Here is a 22,185-nt window from a genome sequence, read left to right as displayed (position 1 = left end):
GCCCTGCAGTGCCCGGCTACACCATTAACTATTACAACTACTATTTCTAGTCATAGTTACATTATCTTTATTGTGACTATTATTGCCACTGTTCATCACGCCCCCCAAACGGCACTGTCAGACACCGCCTACCAAGAGCCTGGGTCTGTCCAAGGTTTCTCCCTAAAAGGAAGTTTTACTCACCACCCAAGGTTTTTTCCTAAAAGGGAGTTTTTCCTCGCCACTGTCGCACTAAATGCTTGCTCTTGGGGGAATTACTGGAATTGTTGGGTCTTTGTAAATTATAGTGTGGTCTACACCTACTCTATCTGTAAAGTGTCTTTAGACAACTCTTGTTTTGATTTCATACTATAAATAAAATTGAATTGAATTATTGTTGCCTATGATTTTCTGTTTCATATTACTTCAGTTTTGTTGTTTATCTCCCATTTTATATGAGAAAATTAAAATTAAATCACATTATAAAAAGGAAGCCAAGTCAGATCTTTGCTTTTATTTTGAAGCCACTGGTCAAGGGCTGATGATGCTTTGCTCATCTTATGTGGATTTATCTATGTTCTCCCTATGCTGTGGCTCCCATATGGTAATTTATGTACCACAGTATTATAAGTAAAAGTCCTGCATTCAGGTGAAACATCACTAATGTTGCAGCTGGTAAATAATTGTGCTAATTTTAACAACTTTATATACTGCTTGGTAGCTTAATCAATAATAATGTATTGATTTAGCCTATATTTTCCATTAATAATCTGAATCTGCTAAGTATGCCTAACTAATTGTCAAATAAACAAAGTGCAGTAAACACGTCAATGGCTTTCAAAATGTACAGTAGCTGAGTAGAAGTAGCCTCAAATTTGTAGGATACTGAAGTAGGCTACAGTAGGCTACTTGAGTCAATTTACATTTTACCACTGCTTATGTTGCCATTTGTATACCTCCATGAATAGTCACGCGACATTGAAGGAATTTACTTGTCTAAAACCTTAAACTAAAATTATTTTGCTTAAGGTTTTGATTGAACTTTGTTTACTGTATTTGCATCCTGTTCCATGCATAATATATTGGATGTCATTGTTAGAGCACATTCACCTTTATACTGTATAATTTAGGCTACGACTAAACGTATAAAATCTAAGATAATGTCCGCGCGCGCGCCCACTGGTCACCTCCAGCTCAGTTGAAGTGAATGGGGCAGAGCCGCGCGCACGCAGAGATCACTCGGCGTCACTTGTTATTAACGTTAATAACGTTATCTCTCGCGTCACTCATGTCCCCAACAACAACTGCTGCCGCTGCGCAGGAGGAGGACGGGACTGCGGTCCAGGTGCACCGCTGTCATTGAGAGACAGAGAAGTTTTAACGCTACCGAGAAGAAAAGAGATGAACCCACAGCGGACGGAAGGCGTCCTGATTTCGACAAGTGTTAATCTGTTAAACGAAGCTCGCCATCGTTTTTTATCGGTGATGGGATGCCTTCAGGAGCAACCTGCCGCCAAACGTTAACCCCTCTAAGGTAAGACGCTAAACCACGGTTAACTAACAAAAGATAGTGTGGCACACAGGATAGGTAGGGTGCTCTAGTGGCTCAGTCAGTGTGTTGTAAGTGCGGGTGCTCTGTTTTTAGGAGTTTATATGGCGAAAGTTAACTACAACATCCCGTCGGTTAGTGAGTCAGTAATATGGATGTCATTCATAGTAAAACACTCGGCCAAGTGTCCGCTGGATCTCGTGTTCGAGCAGGCTGCTACTAACGACAAGTCTCCTCGCTCCCCACATTATCATCACCATGTGCTAATATTATAATCTTTACTGTGGATTGGCACGGCTGTGAACCGGCTATCAGTGAACATTGTCAACGCACGCAAACTTGTGGTAAGTGAGTGCAAATGGGACAGACAACAAGGCTGCCATTGTAGCCTACCAGATCAGCAGCGGATTAACGGAATTCCTTTTCTCTGCACTGTCTCAATGGCCTCCAGTCTCTCTCTCACACTGCCTGCCTCCCTCTGTGGGTATAACATCTTGATTTCTAGCTTATTCCACCGCTGGCACTTGTTAGAAACAGTAAACTAAAACACCTCACAGCCAGCAGCCACCAAACCAGAGATGTCCAGCTGAGCCATTGTGAAACATGTGGATGGACAGCATATTGTTGTAGTTATTGTCATGAGGCCATGTAGGGCTGAAACTAAAATTTATATTAATTATTGATTGATTAATTGTTTAGTCTATAAAAAGTCATAAAATAATGGGAAATAACTATCACAATATCCCATGGTGACATTAAATTACTTGCTTTGTTCGACCAACCGTATAAAACCAAAAGGCATTTCATTTACAATGACTTAACAGAGAAAAGATGATAATGTTTGGCATTTTTGCTTGATAACTGATTGAAACGATAAACCAGTTATCAAAATTGTGGGCGATTAAGTTTCTGTCAGTCGATTAATCAACTACTAATTGTTTCATATCCAGTAAACAGCATTGCAAGGTGATACCACTGGCCCTTAAACTCGGGATGTATAGAGTTAATGAGCACGAGAGGACAATATTTGTCAAATAGGTCTTCAGGGTGTTGTTTGTCTGCCTGCTGTTGTCTCATGACTTATCATCAGTGTTAGCATTGAAGGATAAATTATGTAGGCTGTTAAAAGTCTAATTACATCCCACAGGCAATCACACATGATAGAGGTTGTAGCTCTTTTATGTTCTAGTACCGAAAGACAATAAACAAACCCAGATTTTCTATTTCTTACTCCTCCACCCCTCCCACCCTCCTTCCATACACTTGCACATCATGCACAACATGCACCATCCCCAGCTCTCCCCCCTTCCCCCCTTGTATGTGGCCAACCAACATGTGGGGAGGTAATCCCAGCTATTAGGGTAATCTCCTCAGCATGATGATCAATAGGGGAGGGTGTGCGATGACTATTAGACAAGAGTAGCGGGGGACAAAATTTGTGCTAAAGAAAAATGATTTAATCATCTAGATTAGGTCAGGAGACTGGGGTCTGGACAGGGGCTTGTTGCTGGAAGGGGGGGAGGGGCGCAGACAGGAAGATGTGAGGGGGTAAGGCCATCTCTACTTTGGGCAGCTCCCTTGTGTGACAATGGGCTGAGACATTTTGTTCTCCTTAGTCTGGAGTAAATGAAAACAGCTTTGTTAACAGCATTTAATAATAAAAAAAATTCTCAAAAAAAGAAATTGTGGAGATGACTGACCCCGACAAATTACATTTTGAGTCTTTAAAGGAACACGCCGACTTATTGGGAATTTAGCTTATTCACCGTAACCCCCAGAGTAAGACAAGTTGATACATACCCTTCTCATCTCCGTGAGTGCTGTAACGCTGTCTGACGGTTCCAGCATTAGCTTAGCCCAGCACAGATCCTGCAGGTAACTGGTTCCAACTAGCCTACTGCTCCGAATTGTGACAAAAGTGACAAAATAACGCCAACATGTTCCTATTTACATGTTGTGATTTGTATAGTCACAGTGTGTACAAAAAACAACGTAACATGAGACACAGCCATCTTCTAACAGTAAACAAACCGGGAACTATATTCTCAGACAAGCTTGCTGCGAGCATATCACTCCGCCCAAGTACTATATTCTTCCGCCTGAGAATATAGTTCCCGGTTTGTTTACGGTTAGAAAATGGCTGTGTCTCATGTTACGTTGTTTTTTGTACACGCTGTGACTCTATAAATCACAACATGTAAATAGGAACATGTTGGCGTTATTTTGTCACTTATTCGGAGCAGGAGCCGTCCGAGCCTTCAGACAGCATTACAGCACGCATGGAGATGAGAAGGATATGTATCAACTTGTCTAACTCTGGGGGTTACGGTGAATAAGCTAAATTCCCAATAAGTCGGCGTGTTCCTTTAAAGTCCTGCAAGGCACTTCAGGGAGAGGGGCATTGTAAAAGGAGATATACCCCAGGAGATATCGGTGTTCAAAACAGGTCAGAGTCATTGTGCTGTTGTTCCTGTGAATGCATTGTGAGGTCATTAAAACACAGCATGTGCCGGTGGCTCACATTCAAATTATCTTGTATACCAACTCCTTTTTTTCATCCATCACCATTTGAAAAATCCACAAACATCCCAGTAAGTTACAGCCATTATATCAACAAAATTGATTTTTTCAAAAGCTACAGTAGGTCATCACTTGCTGCCGATATCTCAAAAGCTTACTTTCTTTTACTGTAATTATTAAGTATTTAACTGTTGAATACCTTTGTTATTACACTTATATCTTGAGGTATGTTTTCCCTGTCTCATTGTGTCATTTTTGTGATCAAAGGGAAAGTTACAATAAAAAAACATGAGCAGGTTCAATACTAAATATATATCATGTTTTAAGCAGTAATAATTACACTTAAATGTAATTGCACAGGGCCACAAGTCTGCAAATTTTGGAAAAAGTGCACATTCTTGCTTAGTGTGCATACTTCTGAAGTTATCACCTGACAGCAGAGCATACATATGGACCACATACTGGATTTAGTGCAATGTTAACATATGCTACCTGTCTCTCCCATGTTGTTTTTGTCTGCATGGGGTGTGTTGTTCAAGCTGGACCTTGGGGAGTCTAAAATATTAAACAACTTAAAGTGACTACAGGTAAACAGATGGGAATGGAAGCACTCCAAAAAATAAAATAAAAATTTTTGAATGACAAAAGAGGATTTACCTAGTTGCTGCATGCCATGAAAAGCAATTGGATTTGATTAGAGCCAAAACAATCAGTCTGTGGACAAAACTTCATTGGTTTCAGCTTCTAAATATGAATATTTGCATTTTTATGTTTAAATATGCCGACATTGGCACTTTTTCACTACTTTCCTGCATTTGATAGACCAATCTATTAAGTTAAGAAATTAGAATTATCCGCTAACAAAAATAACAGGTATTCTAGTTAATGTTAAGATCTGTCAATACATTCTGTCAAAAATAACTACTCTGTGTATATTGAAAATGGGAAACATTTGCATTTACTATAGGAACTGTTTCAGTGTGTGAAGCTGTGTGTGAAACAGTGTGTGCCTGCCATTGTTAATTAAAATAGTATTTGTTTTTAAGAATTGCATTGTAATCTAATTAAAGTAAGGTACTGGACTAATACGGTGCAGTGTTCCTCTCTGGTCATGAGGCAGCTTTTTTGTAAACATCTCACCCTCCAAAACAAAATATAGTGCAAGTACTGAATAGGTTTTATGATGAATCAGATAAAAAAGAACTAGCCCTTTAAGGTTCCAGTGGAGGAACTGTAGTGCAAACACTGGCAAAATGTCCAGATGGAAGATGGGAGGGATGAGTAAGGCGTTCACAGATCCCTTCTGTTTGGCCCCATTGAGACAGAGGGAGACGAGATTGGATGAGTCTGAGGGAGTCAGGTTACTTATCGGCCCATTCTACTCCAAAAGAGCGGTGGTGTAAAAGATGCAATACCCCCTATGGGAAACCTAATCCAGACCCTGCTGCCAGCTGTCATTCTTTTGCTCCAGGGTAAAATCGCAGGTATCGCCTTACCCTTCAATCCTTACCTTAATCATAGCAGGAAATAGGAAATTACACACGTTGTTCTGTAATTTGAGAATTTTGATCTAGTGCATTCATCTTGTGCAAAATCTACATATCACAAAAGAGCAATTAATAGGCAAAGTCAATTTCAAAACTTCTTACAAGTACCGGTTGTCCTCATGAGATTCTTATCCAAATCTCAGGAGAGAAGTGTAAATGCTCAAATCATTGACACATTACCTTTGTGTGTAACAAAAATTTTCTTTACCTAGTATTTTATGAGTGTAAACCACAGCCAGCCTATGCCCACTATTGAGATGAAATACCCATATTACAAAAGATCAAGCTGTTTAAGATAAAAAGGGAGCATATTGAATTAAGCAATTTCTATTCTGTTATGTGATCTACAACCATGCAATGTTCAAAGTTTGATACTTAATTTACATGTATAGCTGAAACAATTACTTCATCAATTGATTAGTCGATCAAAATTTAAAAGAAGTTGAGCAAATATGACTTGTTCCAGCCTCTTTCTGCGCCGTGATGACAAACTGAAAACCTTTGGTTTTGGACTTTTTGTTAGTCAGACAAACAAAAGCTATTTACATGTGTCAAATTGGGCTCCGGTGAATTTGTTTATGTTTTGTAGACCAAACAATATACTGAAAAAATAATCAGCAGATTAATAGATAATGAAAATAACCATTAGCTGCAGCTATATTACCACGTCAACCAAATTGACAACATCAAGAACTTTCACTCAAACTGAAGGTGTCATCAGGGGTTTAATCCTGGAATTGCTAATAATTAAGTGCGAATATCAGTCTCATTTTCCAGGTCAAACCAAATAAGCACAACTTTTTCTTAATGTAATCTAATCTCACTTTAATCTATCAAACATGGTGTGGGTATTTGAAGTTTTAGTTTTTCTGTGGCGTCAAGCTTTGGAGGAGGACACGTACTACAACGTCCTGTATATTTAATCTGTGTTAATCTGGTATGTTTTATGTTGCATTGGCAGCGTGCTCTATACTTAAGGTGAGACTGAAGTGAATGTCAGTGTTTACAATTTACACCTGACAGAGGTAGTAGGTAGAACACAGGATCACAGAAAAACTGATCAAGTGAAAGACAGGAAGCAAAATGATACAGAGACATAAAGGGAGACAGTCACAGCAAGTCTGAGTTGACCTTGCAATGATAATCTAATCCCTGTCGAGAGTGCTTTTTTTAGAGAGCAAGTTAATGCCAGCAGATTATACTCCAGTGTCTCCAACACTAGCCAATCCACACTGAAAAGAGAGTAGGTCCAAAGTGGATTCTCAGGCCTACCATAGCAGATAAATCAACATCATAAATAGAAGCTAAAATTACAAGTCATTTGAACAGGTTTCCAAAAATCACATCTCTTCATCTTTGCCTTTCTGCTTTCAGTTGCATTGTTCAGTTAGTTTTTGATTGTCTGCATTTGGGCCTGCATGCAACATCTTGTGTATTATTTAGAGTAACTGTTCACATTTTCACAACAGGTAAAATCTCTGCCAAGAATCTCTCTTCTCTTTGTCAGTTTCCCTTCCCTGTGTGTGCTTTATAGCACCAAGGGGCATCCATGATAAAAGGCCACTCATTGAGCAGCTCATCTCATGCTATGAAGAGTAATCCCTGTATATGTTGTGTAACCGAGTGCAGAGTTGCACAAGGAGGGGGATGGGCACGAATGTGCGCAAGTTTGTCCATGATTGAGACTGTTGAGGTGATGGATGTCTAATCTCTTAGGTACATTAGGCTGTTAGTCTACAGTACTGTGTTTTTTTTTTTTTATATACAGTTAGGCTAACTCATTCTTGGAACAGTGTTGGTATTGAATACACGTTATGCCTAAATCATACACTGGTACCAGGTTCTGTTCAGGTATATTAAAATGTGTCAAATCAATTGCGCTCATTATATCGTCAGCATGAACAACACAGAACAGTGTGTCTTATGCTGGGGAAATAAAGCAAGATTATTGAATTTTGTTTAGCACTTTGCTCTAACATAGTTCTGTGGTCATAGGGATGTTGTAAGGACATTACCTTGACAGTGGGGTCTTTGAGTAATTTCAAGTGGAAGCTTATTTAGCTTACAGACCTGAATGCTGAGCATGCTAACTTGTGTTGTTGGATAGTCATTAAACATGTCGTCTTATGCAAGCACCTGGGAGTGTGTGTCGACTCCCCTACATCTGGAAGGAGTCGTCTTCAACTGCATAAGCCGAGATTACATTTTCTGCATACTTGCTCCAAAACACAAGTACAGAGATAAGAAACACATTTTGTCCTTTGCTGCAGCATCATTCTGTACAGATGTTCAATATGGCTATAGTCTCTGACTTTTATTTTAGATGGTCCAGTATGAGTTACTGAAAAATAAAGGATTTATGATTTATTTCAGAAAGCTCATGTGTTATTGTTCCTTTAGGCACACTATAGGTTAAAATGCAGGCTAGAGTTAAACAAATGTGTTTCAGACATTGAATATAAAAGAGAAATAAAAGATTTTTCACACAACTAAATCTGTCAGTAAATATAATGATGCTCCTCACCTTGGAGTGAGAGAATGCATACTGTATACAGTGTATGGAAGTTGCTATAAAAATATGAATTAACCATTGCACATCACCTACTCTAAATTGTAACCAGCAACATGTCCCAGCAGAATATTAGAAATCAGTAAAAATCTAGTTTTTTAGCGGTGACTTTACCTTCAGTATGCAGTTTAATATTTTCTCTGGAACACCCCCTCCAGGAACTTGACTTTGCCATTTTTATGATTGAGTATTTTCTATAATTATTTAATAGCTAAAACAATGTTTTAAAAGTGATTTGATTTTGTGCACGATTACATTCACAAGGTTCTACAGCAGACAGGACTACCTTCCAAGGAAAGAAAACATCCTCAGTTTGTGTAATAATTTTGTTTTATGCCTCAGTTGTGTTTGTAGTTGGTGGAAACAGACAGGATTATTGGACACAAAACGGTAGATGCGAGCTGAGGCTTAGTGAGTGACTATGGCTTTGAACACTAGCATAAGGACAGTCACATGCTATCTCCAGTCAGGGGTATGTTGGCACATGCTTGTTGCTGGTTGTTGAGAATATTTGGATGACTTCAGCACATATACACACTCAGGCACATACACATGGGGTTCACACATACTTGCTTCTACCAGTCTACAGTTGCAGAATTTTTGCAGATATTAGCTATTAAGTGGACATATCTTGCTTAGAAAAAAAAGGCGTGTTGGATGCTATAGTATCTTGCCAAGTAAATTCTGGGGAAATGCTATTTCCAGATCCCGGCAGGAAATTACACCCACAGTTTTGGTGCAGCAAACAGGCACACAGGCAGTTCACCCACATATGACACACCAACAGTGGATACATACACACACACACACACACACACACACACACACACACACACGCACACACACACACACACACACACACACACACACACACACACACACACACACACACACACACACACACACACACACTCTCAGCATCAGTGCCCTGACCATAGGGAGTTTGTGCTGAGCTGGTTGGGACGTCAGGATGAATCAATGCGAGGACAGCTGACTGGACATGCCTATTCATCTGCCAAAGAAAAGAGAGAGAAAAAGGGAGCGAGGGATTCTAAAAGAAATGAGTTAAGCCCCTGCAGCAACATGTTTGGCTATTTGCATTACTTAACAGATCTTCCAAATGGCTTTCAGTAGTTATGGGATGAAAGCAGACAAGGTGGAAAACATAGTGACACACGGAGAGGGGAGGGGAAAAAAGAGAAAACTGGATGGTACAAATTATTCCATAAGATTGATTTTTCTTGTAAGAAATGCAGTAAACTAATTTCTTATTTAATACAAACACTTTTCAAATGCATTTTCTTTGTGTGATTGAGCAAAAGTAGAATACTGCAGATGCAAATATACAGCACACGCTAAGCACGTAGGCTGCTTTGACAAAGGCATAAGCTCATACTGTAGAGGCGGCTAACTCCATACTAATGGCCGGTTTATTCCCATCTGTTGCCCTCAGCTCTCTGACTTCATCCCCATTGTGTTAACTCATTACATTCGCCTTAACCTTAACCCCTTAATTGCCACCCTTCAGTTTTCCTTGCACATCCTCCCCCTCTTGGAGACAGTGTGCCACATTGCCCATGCACTAATCTGATGGCCTGCCAGACACCTGCCATGTGCCGAAAAACCTTCTAAACTCCTCCCATATTCCAGATACAACACCCATTCCAGCGTGAGCGGATCAGCACACATGACCGCAGGCAGGCATGCATGCAGGCAGATGCGACCTTGGAGGCAGATACAGATAATTACGCAGCAAACCTCATTCCCCTGAAAATCATACCAGAGTCACCATCTCTTTTTCTAGCCTTTATGTGTTATGTGCACCTAGTTTTTCCTCACACTCAAAGACTGACAAGGCAAACAAGAGTTGTCTTTTGTCCTGCCTCTTTGCACAGACATGAATTCGAAGACAGTGACGTGTAGGCCCAGGCCTCCTTGCTTTAACAATAACTCTCTTGACCTCCCAATGAGGGGTGGAGGGCCAGACATGAGGCGATGTGACAGTTCTGGTGCGGCCGACACAATGGCATGTTTTTCTTTTGACTGCCTGGCTGGCTAAATGCCATCGAGTACTTTCTTTCTCCATTAAAATCTAACAAATATTCATGTTTGCCTGAGGAACACCCCCCTGCCTGCGCCATTTACTGTTTTTCATGTAGAGTACAATAGTTCAAGAACTATTAGAGCCTCAGATATATAATGTCTTCCTGGCTTTCAGTGAGTTTCCTTACATTTAAATTTAATGTTAAAGCAATAGCATTAAAAAGATAAAGGTTAACACACATTGTCATGAGTGAGACACAATTAGTGACAATGAGAAATTTCTCCCCATCAGTAATATTTAGAAATGTACCTTGTTACCATTACCCACAATTTTATGTAAGCACTTACCCCAGAATCAGGGCTGTGTGTGTCCTTGATGTGAGCTAAGTTTGTTGATAATGGAGTATTGATCGTGAATTAGAGTAGACTGCACCTCAGGGCTCATCCTTGTTGGCCAGGAATGAATACATCTCTTCATGCTTCACCTCACACACTCAATTTAGGCATAGTAAACCAAAGGACTGACACACACGCATGTTGAGACACTGACCTGTGCTCTAATACGCACAGACAGGCGTCGCTCATCCACTGAGGGACAAAGGTTATTCTAAAATCTGTGTGATGCAAATGGCCTTAGTTTGTAGTTTTTACACATACTGGGTGAAACTACCTTACATATAAGCAACTTTAGCTTTCATTGTTAGTTTATTCAAAGCTAAACCAGTTTCTGCCTATCTGGATAGGTTCTGTGTACGTACGTATAAGCAAAAAGAAACAAAAAAATAAGAAAATTATCAATTGCAGTTCTTTGATTTGGAAAAACAAAATAGTGCGTTTTAGGCAGAATTGTCACCATTTCTCTTACTATTCTGAATTCGAAAGGTGACTTTAAAGCTTATAGGCATGACAGCCTGCAGTGTGCTGAAAGCACCACACATATCATACTCTTTATATGTATTATCATTGTTAAAACTAAATAACAGTTTGGTGCTCTTTGCATAGCGCCAGCTTTTTACAGGTATCGCCAAAAAGGTTGCCTCAAGTATTGTCTGCTTACATTTTATGAATTGTATGTTCTTTGTGGTTTTATTGGTTTTTTTTACTGTTGAATGTATAAACATTGCCATATTTATTGATTTCTTTTTTAAAATGTATTTATTGTATAGTGCTAAGTCCATCTGGAGGAATGCTCTGTGTGACACAGTTAAACTAAGCTCAAAAAGGTTTAGGCCTATCTTATTTTAACTTTGCATACATGAGGATGTGTTTTAATAATTAATGATTAAAAAATGATATAAAAACAGATTTGTTTAGCCATATTATATCTCATTCTTAAGAATTGTTATATATATATATATATATATATATATATATATATATATATATATATATATATATATTTGACTGACTTTTGTGATGTCATTTGTGAATTCGGATCATAAGTGTAATTTTTAATTTCTTTTTCTATTTTTCAGGTATTCTTGCCAAAACAGTATGCAACCTGAAAAAGAACATCTTTTCAAAATTCAGGATGGACACTAAAGCTGTGAAATGCCTTTTCTGAGAACTCACTAACTTTTGGAAGATAAACTTAGAGGCATAGTTAGAGGATTTTATAACACAGCTGTGGCTTTTGACGTACCAGTGCTCCAGGAAAAGTAATGGAGACAGAAGAGAGGGAGGATGTACCAAAAAAAAACACAGCTAATATAAAGGCAGAGACAGAGGAAGATGTGACCTCTGGCCACACCTGTGGGGTGTGTGGCCGCAGCTTTCCTCTTCTCAGCTCTCTGTCGCAGCACATGAGAAGACACACACGGGAGAAGCCGTACAAGTGTCCATACTGTGACCACAGAACGGCTCAGAAGGGCAGTCTGAAGGCCCACATTCGAAGCCATAAACTGGGCCTATTCAGCCATAACCTCAGTGGCAAGGAGAAGGAAAGAGATCAAGGGCAGAAAGATAATGCTGAGACACCTGACCCTCCTGAAATTGTCAGCACATCTGACAAAGCTCATAATGTCAACGGGAAAGTGAAGAAGAAAGGAACCAAGAAAAAAGTTAAGAGTAAAGATGGTGTTGAGGCCGGTGATGGGGCTGATGATGGGTCCTGTACCTGCAGCATTTGTGGCCAGGTTTTCCCTCAGGTCCTACTCCTTAAATCTCACATGAAAAGGCACCGCAGCTCCCAGGATCACGGTTGCCGGATTTGCGGACGCCGTTTCCGCCAAGCATGGTTCCTCCAAAGTCATATGCGCATTCACCGGGTCAAAGCCCAGCTAAGAGGTGGCAAAAGCAATGAGCTGCCTGCCACCATCAATGGAGTTCCTCAGGACCCAGCATTGCTGACACATGAAGAGTGCCTCTATGAGCTCTGTGCTGGCTGTGGTAACTTCTTCTATGACCGCAAGACCTTACGAATACATGAAAAGCTACATAAACCGAACCACTGCCGCACTCTGACACAAAAACCACCACAGGAAGACATTAAAGCCCCTGAGCTGCACATTGCTAAGAGTTATTTTTTGGAAAGCCTGAACCTCACATGTGCTGGACCAAGGGAAACTCCTGAGGAAAAGAGTCTGGGCAGGCGTATTCCAGAGCTGGATCCACTTTGCAGTTACCAAGCGTGGCAGTTGGCCACAAGAGGACGACTAGTGGAGGCAACAGAGAAATGTCTGGGATGGGAGGAGAGGCTAGCAGATGCCGAGGTGGCATATAACACAGAAAAGGGCGAGTATGTACCCATGAAGCAGGAGAAGAAGAGGAAGCAAATCCACACCTCCAGCTCCAACATTAAGAAGATGAAGGGTGACACAGGCCTTGATCACACATCAAACACCTTGACTCACACTAAAGGTGTTGACAAAAAGATTTCCCAGAAAGACCGTATTTTGTTGAACGGACTTGGCCATGCGTTTTATGAGGCACTGCAGACTAAGAAAGTCAAAGGTGTTCACCTCACACCTAAACAGACCAACAGCACCAGGAGCCAAGACCAGGAGGGTAAGCCATATACACCACACTACAGTATCTGTGCTACAGTTTAGACAAGACATAGTTGAAAAACCTTGAAAATAGGAATAAATTACCAGGCCCAGCTAGTGAGGTGGACATTTGCTTTGTATTTAATAGTGTACCCTTTTTATTTAAATTAAGATATCAAAAGGTTTTGTTTGTGGACATGCAGATGTGCCACTTTTGCTAGTAAACAGCTGACTTTAATATAGACAGACCAAGATCAGACTCTCTGATATTGCTGCCAGGTCAGTTAAACTTAACAGGCCATTTATGTGGAAATTCAACACTAAAAAATCTGTTAGAATTTAAGATTGTACTGTGGAAAAGGGAGACCTCTAGTGAATTTATAACTGAATTTCAGCAACTGTTATTGCACTTGTTTATACTTTGAAAATGCATGCCCATTAAGGCTCCTGCTTCAGAAGATTTTAAGTTAAGGTGGAAAACATAAGTTTTGTTAGCTAAAGATCTGATGATTTTAACACTTGAAACAGCTGTACTGAGAACAAGTGCCTTAAGCATTAAAAACATTTATTATAAGACACAGATTTATTCATATTTGTCAAAAGGTTCATTAAAATGTGTCACAATCTGACACCTTAAGATGAAGAGCTAACATCAATGTCAGCAATGAAACATATTTACTCATTCACATGTACTTAGAGCAGATGTTTATTTCACTCTGAAATTTACTATGGTTTCTTAGTATGGTTTCTATAAGCCAATGTAACTTCAGACCCCTGATGGCCTAAACAATGCTTTTCTTGCTAATAGAATTACTGCTAATGATTATGTTATATACTAGGGGTGGGAAAAAAAATTCTTAGATGCATTGCGGTTCTATCTTGAAAGATTTTCTCTCAATGCAGACAAGTCAATAATCAGGAATTTAAAGCCAAATTCTCAACATTATAATTGCCTGTAACAATTTTTTAAGACCGGGCAGACACCAATTGGATGGTAAAACATAACACACATATAGGGGCATCGTATAAGCACATGCATACACATAATGACACAACACTTAAATTCTATGTATGTCCTTCACATTTCTTTTTTGCTCTTACCTACAGATAAAAAAACATACTTCTGCGAGCACTGTGATTTCCACACTGTTGACGCCTCACTACTCAGGTCTCACCTGCACAGGCAGCACCAGGACTTCCTGGGTCCCTACTGCAAACAAAGCACCATTTTGGACATTAACCCAAGTGGTTCCAAGGCCTCAAGATACATGGACTACCTCAGAAACAGGAGTGAATTGCTCAGTCAGCCATTCTGGAATCCTTACACATGTCCTTCTGACCAGGGCTCAGCAGAGTCCAACATTAAAACAGAAAAGTCAAATGGTACTGAGTTTAAAGGGCAGGGACATACTACTAATGATGCTGATAGTCTTCTTAATCTGTCTTCATTACCCATAAGTGAAGGAGACGGCACTGTAAATTATACAATAAAGACAGAGGGCCTGGTGAGACATCAGTGCCCATACTGCTCCCACACTACCAACTACCCAGAAGTACTGTGGATCCACCAGCGGGTTGCACACAGGGTGGATAACAGCAGCTCCATGGCACCCAAGTGGGCACCCTGCACTAACAGCCCCAAGATTTTAAAGGCAGGTGCTACCCAGTGGAGACGCACAGGGCCGCCACCATTTCTCGAAGGCAAGGACTGCCCTGCTTTACCCGCTCCAAGAACTCAGCGCACACAGCCTCCAGCTTTGACGACCGGCAACAGCGGCAAGCACTCAGCCCCCAAGACCAAATCAGGCGTGCCTAAGTCTAAGCATCAGTCTAAGGACTCACGTTCTTCAGATGGGACACAGTCTAGTGGGAGGATGGGACTCCTACCTCAGAAGAAGTCTGTTGAACATAACCGGGCGGAAAAGGGGGGAAGTAAAAGCTCCAGCACTCGAGCTACTTCATCAAGCAGTACTGTGCACAGCAAGAGTGCCCCTAGTTTCCAGCCTAAAAGCAGCCCTAAACACAAAAGCCACAGAGCTGCAGTGGAAGGAAACTTCCCTCAGGAGGGTTTAGGTTTCATGTTGGCCAGAAATCATGGCGGGACTTCATCTAACGCTTCTGCAGATAGACCCCATCCCCGCAGGCTGTCATGCGACTCCTCTTCAGTTCCTAAGGATCCTGATCTGTGGGCTGCCATGAACATGTGGGGCCACAAAGCATATTTAGAACCACTCCGTTTTGCTCAGGTAAAAAATCAATCAACAGGAGAAATGCCAATGGACATTGATATTTTGAGTCTCCTGAAAAACTACAGTCCCCACGATCTGGCTGCTCTTTACCAGCACTGGGGGTTTGTTGATCCCAGGATTGATCCACAAGGTGAGCAGGAGCTTTGTTTTTGTGATAAACGTACTGTAAATGTATGGAAGCCCATTACCGCCAATGTGATGGGAAAAAAGATCTTTCAACTCAAGATGAGAAACTTTCTTGAAATAATTACAAAGAATCTAAAAAATAATAACTTTTGATTAAAGTTTATTTTTATTTTGACATACTAAGTCATTATTTTTGAGAAAGTTTTTCATAATGACTGACAGGATCTTTGTTTTTCTTTCTTCAACACAAGGCTAAGTTTTAACCTTATTTTTTTCTTTTACTGGTGGAAATGGGATTCCATATTAATAGGCAGATGAACAACTGAATATTAATTTTTCAAGATGTCTGATTGCTAAAATTAAAATTAGAATGGATTAAACAACAATGCCCGTTTACCCACTGGCAACCCAGGATAAGGGACCTCTAATGTTATGATGTTTTACACTAAAGGATGAGTCAGCAGTAGCCTTTTAATGTCTTGTGCAAATCAGAATGAGACATGACCATGATATTTATGTTTACATGCTTTTTTTTTTTACAGCAATGTTGCAGTTAAATGGAAATTTTGGAAAAGAAGTCCACCCCACCTCTGAAGCTTCCAAACAAGTATGTTGTCTTGCAGCCACTGATATTGTAGTTTGTAAGAAATTGTCTCCTAGTCTTCAGCCTACAGACAAGTAAATAAGCAGACTTTATTTTAATAAACAAAAGGCCAAATCATGCAATTTTTACTATTTATATTATGGATATATTTATATGTATAATTGACGAGTTTTACATTTAGATGAAAAATCGCCATTTTAAGCTCCTAAAGTTAACAGAATTGAAAATATAAACCTGTAACTGCTGCCAGGGTTTTTTAGAGTGTTTTATAGTGGAGGTGAGTAAAGACACCTTCACTAAAACATAACTGAATACACTTACAAATAAAGAAATAAAACATTAACCTTCAGCAAAAAGAGCGGAGATGCTTTTTTGCACACAAATGCCATACATTTAATGAGGGTGGCTGTTGTTGAGACTGTAATCTCCTGACATTTAGTAAATAAATTGATTACAAGGTGAGATGCGTCTGGATCTGGGTGGCTCACCACCTCTGCTAAACAACTTTCTGGGGAAACCCTGTCCTGTGTATAGAAACATCACTAATGTAAACAGACCTTCATCCCCTTAAGAAAGCATTATAGTTTAAATTTGTCATCTACTGTACGTTATTGTACTAAAGGAAATGCCAGTCAATTTACATCAGAGATGTTGGCCGTATTTACAGTTAAACTGAAATATATAACTCTAAAGATTCATCAATTTACAATGTACAGCATGTCTTCGCCAACTGTGTTCCTGTCCTCATCTCTGTACCTTGTCTGCGTCTGAATACAGTCTGTCACTTCTGTGCACACGTGCGTCTGCGTATTTTCGTGCGTTTGCGTGCGATGCTGTCAGCTTCCCCAACCTGGCTGTCTCTTCCTTCTCGTTTCCGTAAGAGAGGCTGACAGGGATGAGGCAAACAAATAACAAAAACACTGTTGTCCCCCTCAGGGTAAAACTCGCCCAGCATCTCCATATGGTGTGTCAGTCAGGCCTACCCTGATGCTACCTACAACAGTTCTTGCTTCCTCCTCTTTCCCCCTAGAGTAATATGTGGGCAACTTTTTAAACACGAGAGATGGGCAATAGCTCAATCTGGGTGAGGAATTACAAATCAGATTATCCAATATGAATAAAATGGTGGGCGCAGTTATATTAAACCATATTTTGTGTTGACAGATTAGAAATTATGGTTTCATTTTCATTGTTTCTTGTGTCTTCTGGTCTTTAAACTTTCATTTTTAAGAAGGCACCAGCTTCACTCTGTCCATGATATGCACATATACCATAACATGAAGCCTATTTATGTGTAGCTCTACATTACTGACACCTTACACATAATATAAGTAGTATATATAATACAGTAGCTACTGCATACAATATCAGCATATTGTGACAGGGCCTGCACTAGACAACATCATGTCATCAGACATTCGATTATCACCAAAGTGTAGAGGTATACTGCACCACATATCCCAAAACTGGTTATTTATATGGTATTTCATTAAGACCATTAACACTCAATGGACACAAAAGATACATTTAAAATATGGTTACTGTAAGAAAATTTTTGTGACAAATTAATCAGTAAACAATTCCCCATGTATTTATTCTGTTGTTTAAATTGAGCAGGTAGTCATTATTCTTTATATGGTGGACAAAACAGTTAGCCAGTGTTGCTAAAATGCACATTGTTTTGCAAAATCCATCAGAAAATCTTAAACGTATAAGCCTAAACCTACATGTGACGCTAAATTTGCTTTACATGTTTAATAAATTAAAGGAATATCATTCTAAAATAAAAACTAACAAACTTTGTAAAATAAATTTCCAGTCAAATATTCTAAACCATAATAAGTAACTCTGATTCAAATTGATAGCTCTTGTTGAAAATACATGTAGTCATTAAACGATAACCGAGTAGCTGTTATGAACAAAAGAAAACTGTCAAGTAATTATGATATTAAGAAATCTAAATATTGTGATTTCAGATAGCATTGTTTCCCTTTAACTATGTGTGATTTTGAACATTCAAATATTTGGTTATGCGCTGCTAGCTCATTAACTGATAGTATAACAGTGTGCATATACACACATTCCCCTCAGTGTTGTTAGATAAAATCTAACTAGTGTGCTTGACACTTGTCTCCCTGCAGGTGAATAGCCGCTCCACTTCCTCCTCAGGGTCTCTTCACAAAGGAACGTGAAGTGACATTGTATTCCTGTTGGCTTCCAGCCTGCATGATACTACTGATCAAAGAGGCCTGCTGTTCTTAAAAAGGAACCAGCCATAACTCCTAAAGGACAGAGGCACTGGATAATGCACATTATATGCAAAGCAATGAGGTGGACTGTTATTTTGTAATATGATTTAATTTGAAGTGTTACGCATGGTTTTTGTTTGTTAAGAGTGTAGATACGTTAGTTATCAAAACACACGTGAAGATATGTTCAATAGAAATGAGGTAAACCTGTTTGAGCTTTTTGTAAACATAAACAATTAGGGGGGATGTCGGTGGAAATGAAATGAGAAGCTACATTTTCTAATTTAGGTTTCAGTTTGTTGTTTTTATGTAATCTACAAGCTTGTTAAATGTCTGCTTTGGGTTTTAGGTTAGTACTGTATTTGATTGTCTCAACATAGATATAGACAGAATATGCAGTGGAGCAATTAAATATAAATTGCAGCTTCTTGTCACTTTTCAGTTTTAAGCCCATATTCACATAATAATTAAAATCCTGATCTTACAGTAGACAGTTGTCATCCATCACTATGCTATGACAAGTATAGTGCCGGTAATATCAAAAGAGGCAAGGTCTAGCAAAAGTTAGCTTCCACCGTTTTCAAATAAAAATGAACAATGATCCCTCTGTAAGTCACTATGGGGTGGCTTAATTAGAGCTAAATCAGGCTTTAGCACTATTAGCTCATCACCCCACACACATTAAGAAAACAGTTGTGAGAAAATATTGTGATCTAAAAGCTCTTCAGCCCACAATCACAAGTTGTGGATTGACTTCAACTCAAATAACTGGCAGAAATATTTAAATTACATTTGCTACACAGAGACTTGGTATGCTACAAAACATAGTCATACTTTTGACAGAAGATGAGCATCTCAAGGAAATTGGATTTTCTTCATGTAAATTCACTCTTGATTAGTATATACTCAAATATACCCACATACATGCTGAAGGGCATCATCAGTTGTCTTCTGCTACAATCTGCAGTTCTAGTGACCAAGTTAACTAACTGCTCACTTCCAGTTTACAACTTCTATAGATTATACCACTACACCACTCCTTGTGTTTTTGACCAGTTTTATATCCATGTCAAACAGCGGGAGCAGCACCATGGTCTTTATCACTCAACATATATCTATGGCAAATCCATAGCTACTGCCAAACCTAAGATCCAGACTGGATAATCAATTAATGTGAGAAAACCACAGAAATATACCTAAACTGGTGGCCATAGTTGTAGCCAGTCTGTCAAACGTGTGTGTACAAATGTGCCGATTTACAAGGAAATGTGGTGTCCTGTTTTATGATTCCAATTTTGAAATTTAAATGCTATAATTTGTCCTTTTTTCTCACATCAGAAATATAAAGTAAACATCTGCACTCATTTCACATTGTGCTAGTGATGTAGCAATTTAATGCTGTGATTTTTAGATGTAGAAACTGTAGTGATAACAATTTCTAGTGACGTAGCCCTGACTTACATCTGCCAGTCAAGCTACTAAAGAGATTGCCGAATATTCTGTTTTTGAAATTCACCTCGTTCTCAAATTTGTTATTGTGTGTTTTCTGTTTGCAGATTTGTTTAGCATGTCTATATTTTAGTTTCGATTCAGTGTATTCATCTCCCATAGAGAAGTAGTCTATGCATTTGATAAAAAGCCATCAACTTATGGATTCTTGGGAGATCTTGAGAATACATAATTTATTATTTGAGTATTGACTTTGATCGGTGCGGAAAACCTGTTTTTTGATAAATATTGTAAATGATTGTTTTATTTAATGGTATTTTTGTTTGATAAGAATTGAATTGTAACACTCCTAAGTACTTGATATTTGTAGTAACAATAGAAAATGTAAAAAAAGAAAAAAAAGAAAAGAAATCAGTGACACACTTGAGGTCAGCGTGCAGGGTCAGTAAGGAGTGATGCTCCTGCATTGAGCCTGTGATCTAACAGCTGTCTGTAAAGAGACAGCTTAGCAGAGGAGGAGTGACAGGAAACAGTGAGACAGCGATGTTTATGCAAGCCTGAACTTTTATGCAAACCTAAAGCTTACATTTGAGCTCTCACTGGGTTCATTTTTGTGACTATGTAGACAAAACATGTTTTAACATTGTTAATAATTATGTTGGTATCAGAATTTCTATTTTCACCAGTTACACATTTTGTCTGACTGTTAGAATATACAAATAAAGTTGGTCAATGTAGATTTATATCATGGTATTACTGTTGTTTTTACCCCCCCCCCCCCCCACCCCACCCCACCCCCCGCATCAGATACACCCACAGATTCTGATCGTCATTATTTTTTCTAATAATTGCTCTTTGCTTGGATTTAATGTGTAATTGCACATAATGTGCCTAAAATGCTAAATAAACCAACCTGAGATCCACTCTGGTTGAACCACCACTAATAGACATATGCAAACTACGATGAGGCATTGCACATAGACAATGCTTCATTTTAAGGGGTCAAAAGCCAAAAATGCCTCTTTGTGGTTTATTTTGAGCGGTCACACTTCAAATTATTATTTTAGTAGAATCTAGACAGTAACTTTTATATAGAGAATACATATGGATTGTATATGTTGTATTATTCAGGCCATGCTTTCTGAACAAACAGGACATCTGAGCTGAATATGCTCATTCCACCTTAAAACAACTTGATGCAGTTTACCACTCTGCAGTTTATCACTCTTGAAGATGGATGTATGGGACGATACTGACTTAAATAGCTGACACAAATAGATCGGTGACAATGGGGGGGATCCATTCAATTCTATGTTTATATACTATATAATGGAATTGTAATTCCTTTTTTGACTGATTTGTTGCTGCATTTTGAAAGGTTTACACTTGAATTGTAATTCCTGTTCATTTCTAAGATTCTTTTACAAAGTTGCTGGTGCATGATTTATCATTTTAATAATAAACAATTCAGTAAATTTATTTCTATGTATTTATTTGTTTAAATCAACGTTAAAGTGAAGTCTGATGTTGGCTTACACGTAAAGGATGATCCCAGACACTTGCACACAGTGAGGCATACAGCTTATCAATAAAGACTAGTATCGGCCAATACCCAAAGCCCGGGTTTTGATCTGTGATTAAATAAAGTTAATAATAACAAAAATCTGGCCTTATCCTTGCTGCAGTTTACAGCTTCTACCAGTAGATGGTAGGCAATGCCAAGAAATAGATTAGCTAAATAGAGGCGCTGTTTTGTTACAAATCAGCCCCTTGTCTTTTGGGATGGTTGCTGGCTATATGACTTCTTAATGTGGCATTATACTGTATTTCTTCTGTTTTTAACCACTTACCCATTAAACAGCTTGCACTAAAACCTCCTCTATAAGCTGACCCTCTATATAGATTTACATAGTACAAAGACAAAGCTTCAAATTATGGAAGAGACATTTTTTCCCATCATCAGAAAGCTACTTGCCTGCAGGCAGGATTGAGATATTATCACGTGGTGAATCACAAAGCTTGGCCAAACTGAATCCACAGGCAACTTTTAGCATTTTAAATACATCACAAAAAAGCATTTGAACTGTTTTTTTTTGTGTGACTGTAGACATAATTTGCAGCTGACCGTATCTGGTTGCTTAAACCCAGAGAAGAAAATAAATACTGTAAAAGGTTGTACTTGCAGCAACTGTTGTGTAGCACATTGGCGAGGCATGAGTACTTGTGCAACTGAGCGCATTTCTGTCTGTATGTCCTTGTCACAATGTGTTTGTCAGTGGGTCGTGTTACATCTTGGTTCAGTGACAGCATCAGT

The 22,185-nt window shown here is 39.1% G+C and overlaps 1 protein-coding gene across 1 annotated transcript; it reads left to right on the top strand.

The window, feature by feature from the left end:
• Nucleotides 1-1,258: 1,258 nt before the first annotated feature.
• On the top strand, nucleotides 1,259-20,518 carry LOC114568199 (zinc finger protein 516). The gene is made up of 5 exons (XM_028597640.1): nucleotides 1,259-1,513; nucleotides 11,683-13,213; nucleotides 14,302-15,573; nucleotides 16,112-16,176; nucleotides 18,315-20,518. Exons 2-5 carry the CDS (start codon nucleotides 11,869-11,871, stop codon nucleotides 18,363-18,365), a joined length of 2,733 nt encoding a protein of 910 aa, XP_028453441.1. The 5' UTR covers nucleotides 1,259-1,513; nucleotides 11,683-11,868; the 3' UTR covers nucleotides 18,366-20,518.
• The last annotated feature ends 1,667 nt before the right edge of the window (nucleotides 20,519-22,185 follow it).

Source organism: Perca flavescens, chromosome 14, assembly GCF_004354835.1.
Source record: "Perca flavescens isolate YP-PL-M2 chromosome 14, PFLA_1.0, whole genome shotgun sequence".
In the NCBI taxonomy this organism is placed as follows: domain Eukaryota; kingdom Metazoa; phylum Chordata; class Actinopteri; order Perciformes; family Percidae; genus Perca; species Perca flavescens.
This window is presented reverse-complemented; position numbering and strand designations above follow the sequence as displayed.

Excerpts from the sequence above, each read along its gene's own strand:
- LOC114568199 (XM_028597640.1), top strand. The coding sequence starts at position 11,869 with ATGGAGACAGAAGAGAGGGAGGATGTACCAAAAAAAAACACAGCTAAT. Across the intron at positions 15,574-16,111 it reads TCCCAGGATTGATCCACAAG|CAATGTTGCAGTTAAATGGA; the intron begins GTGAGCAGGAGC and ends TTTTTTTTACAG. Across the intron at positions 16,177-18,314 it reads CCTCTGAAGCTTCCAAACAA|GTGAATAGCCGCTCCACTTC; the intron begins GTATGTTGTCTT and ends GTCTCCCTGCAG.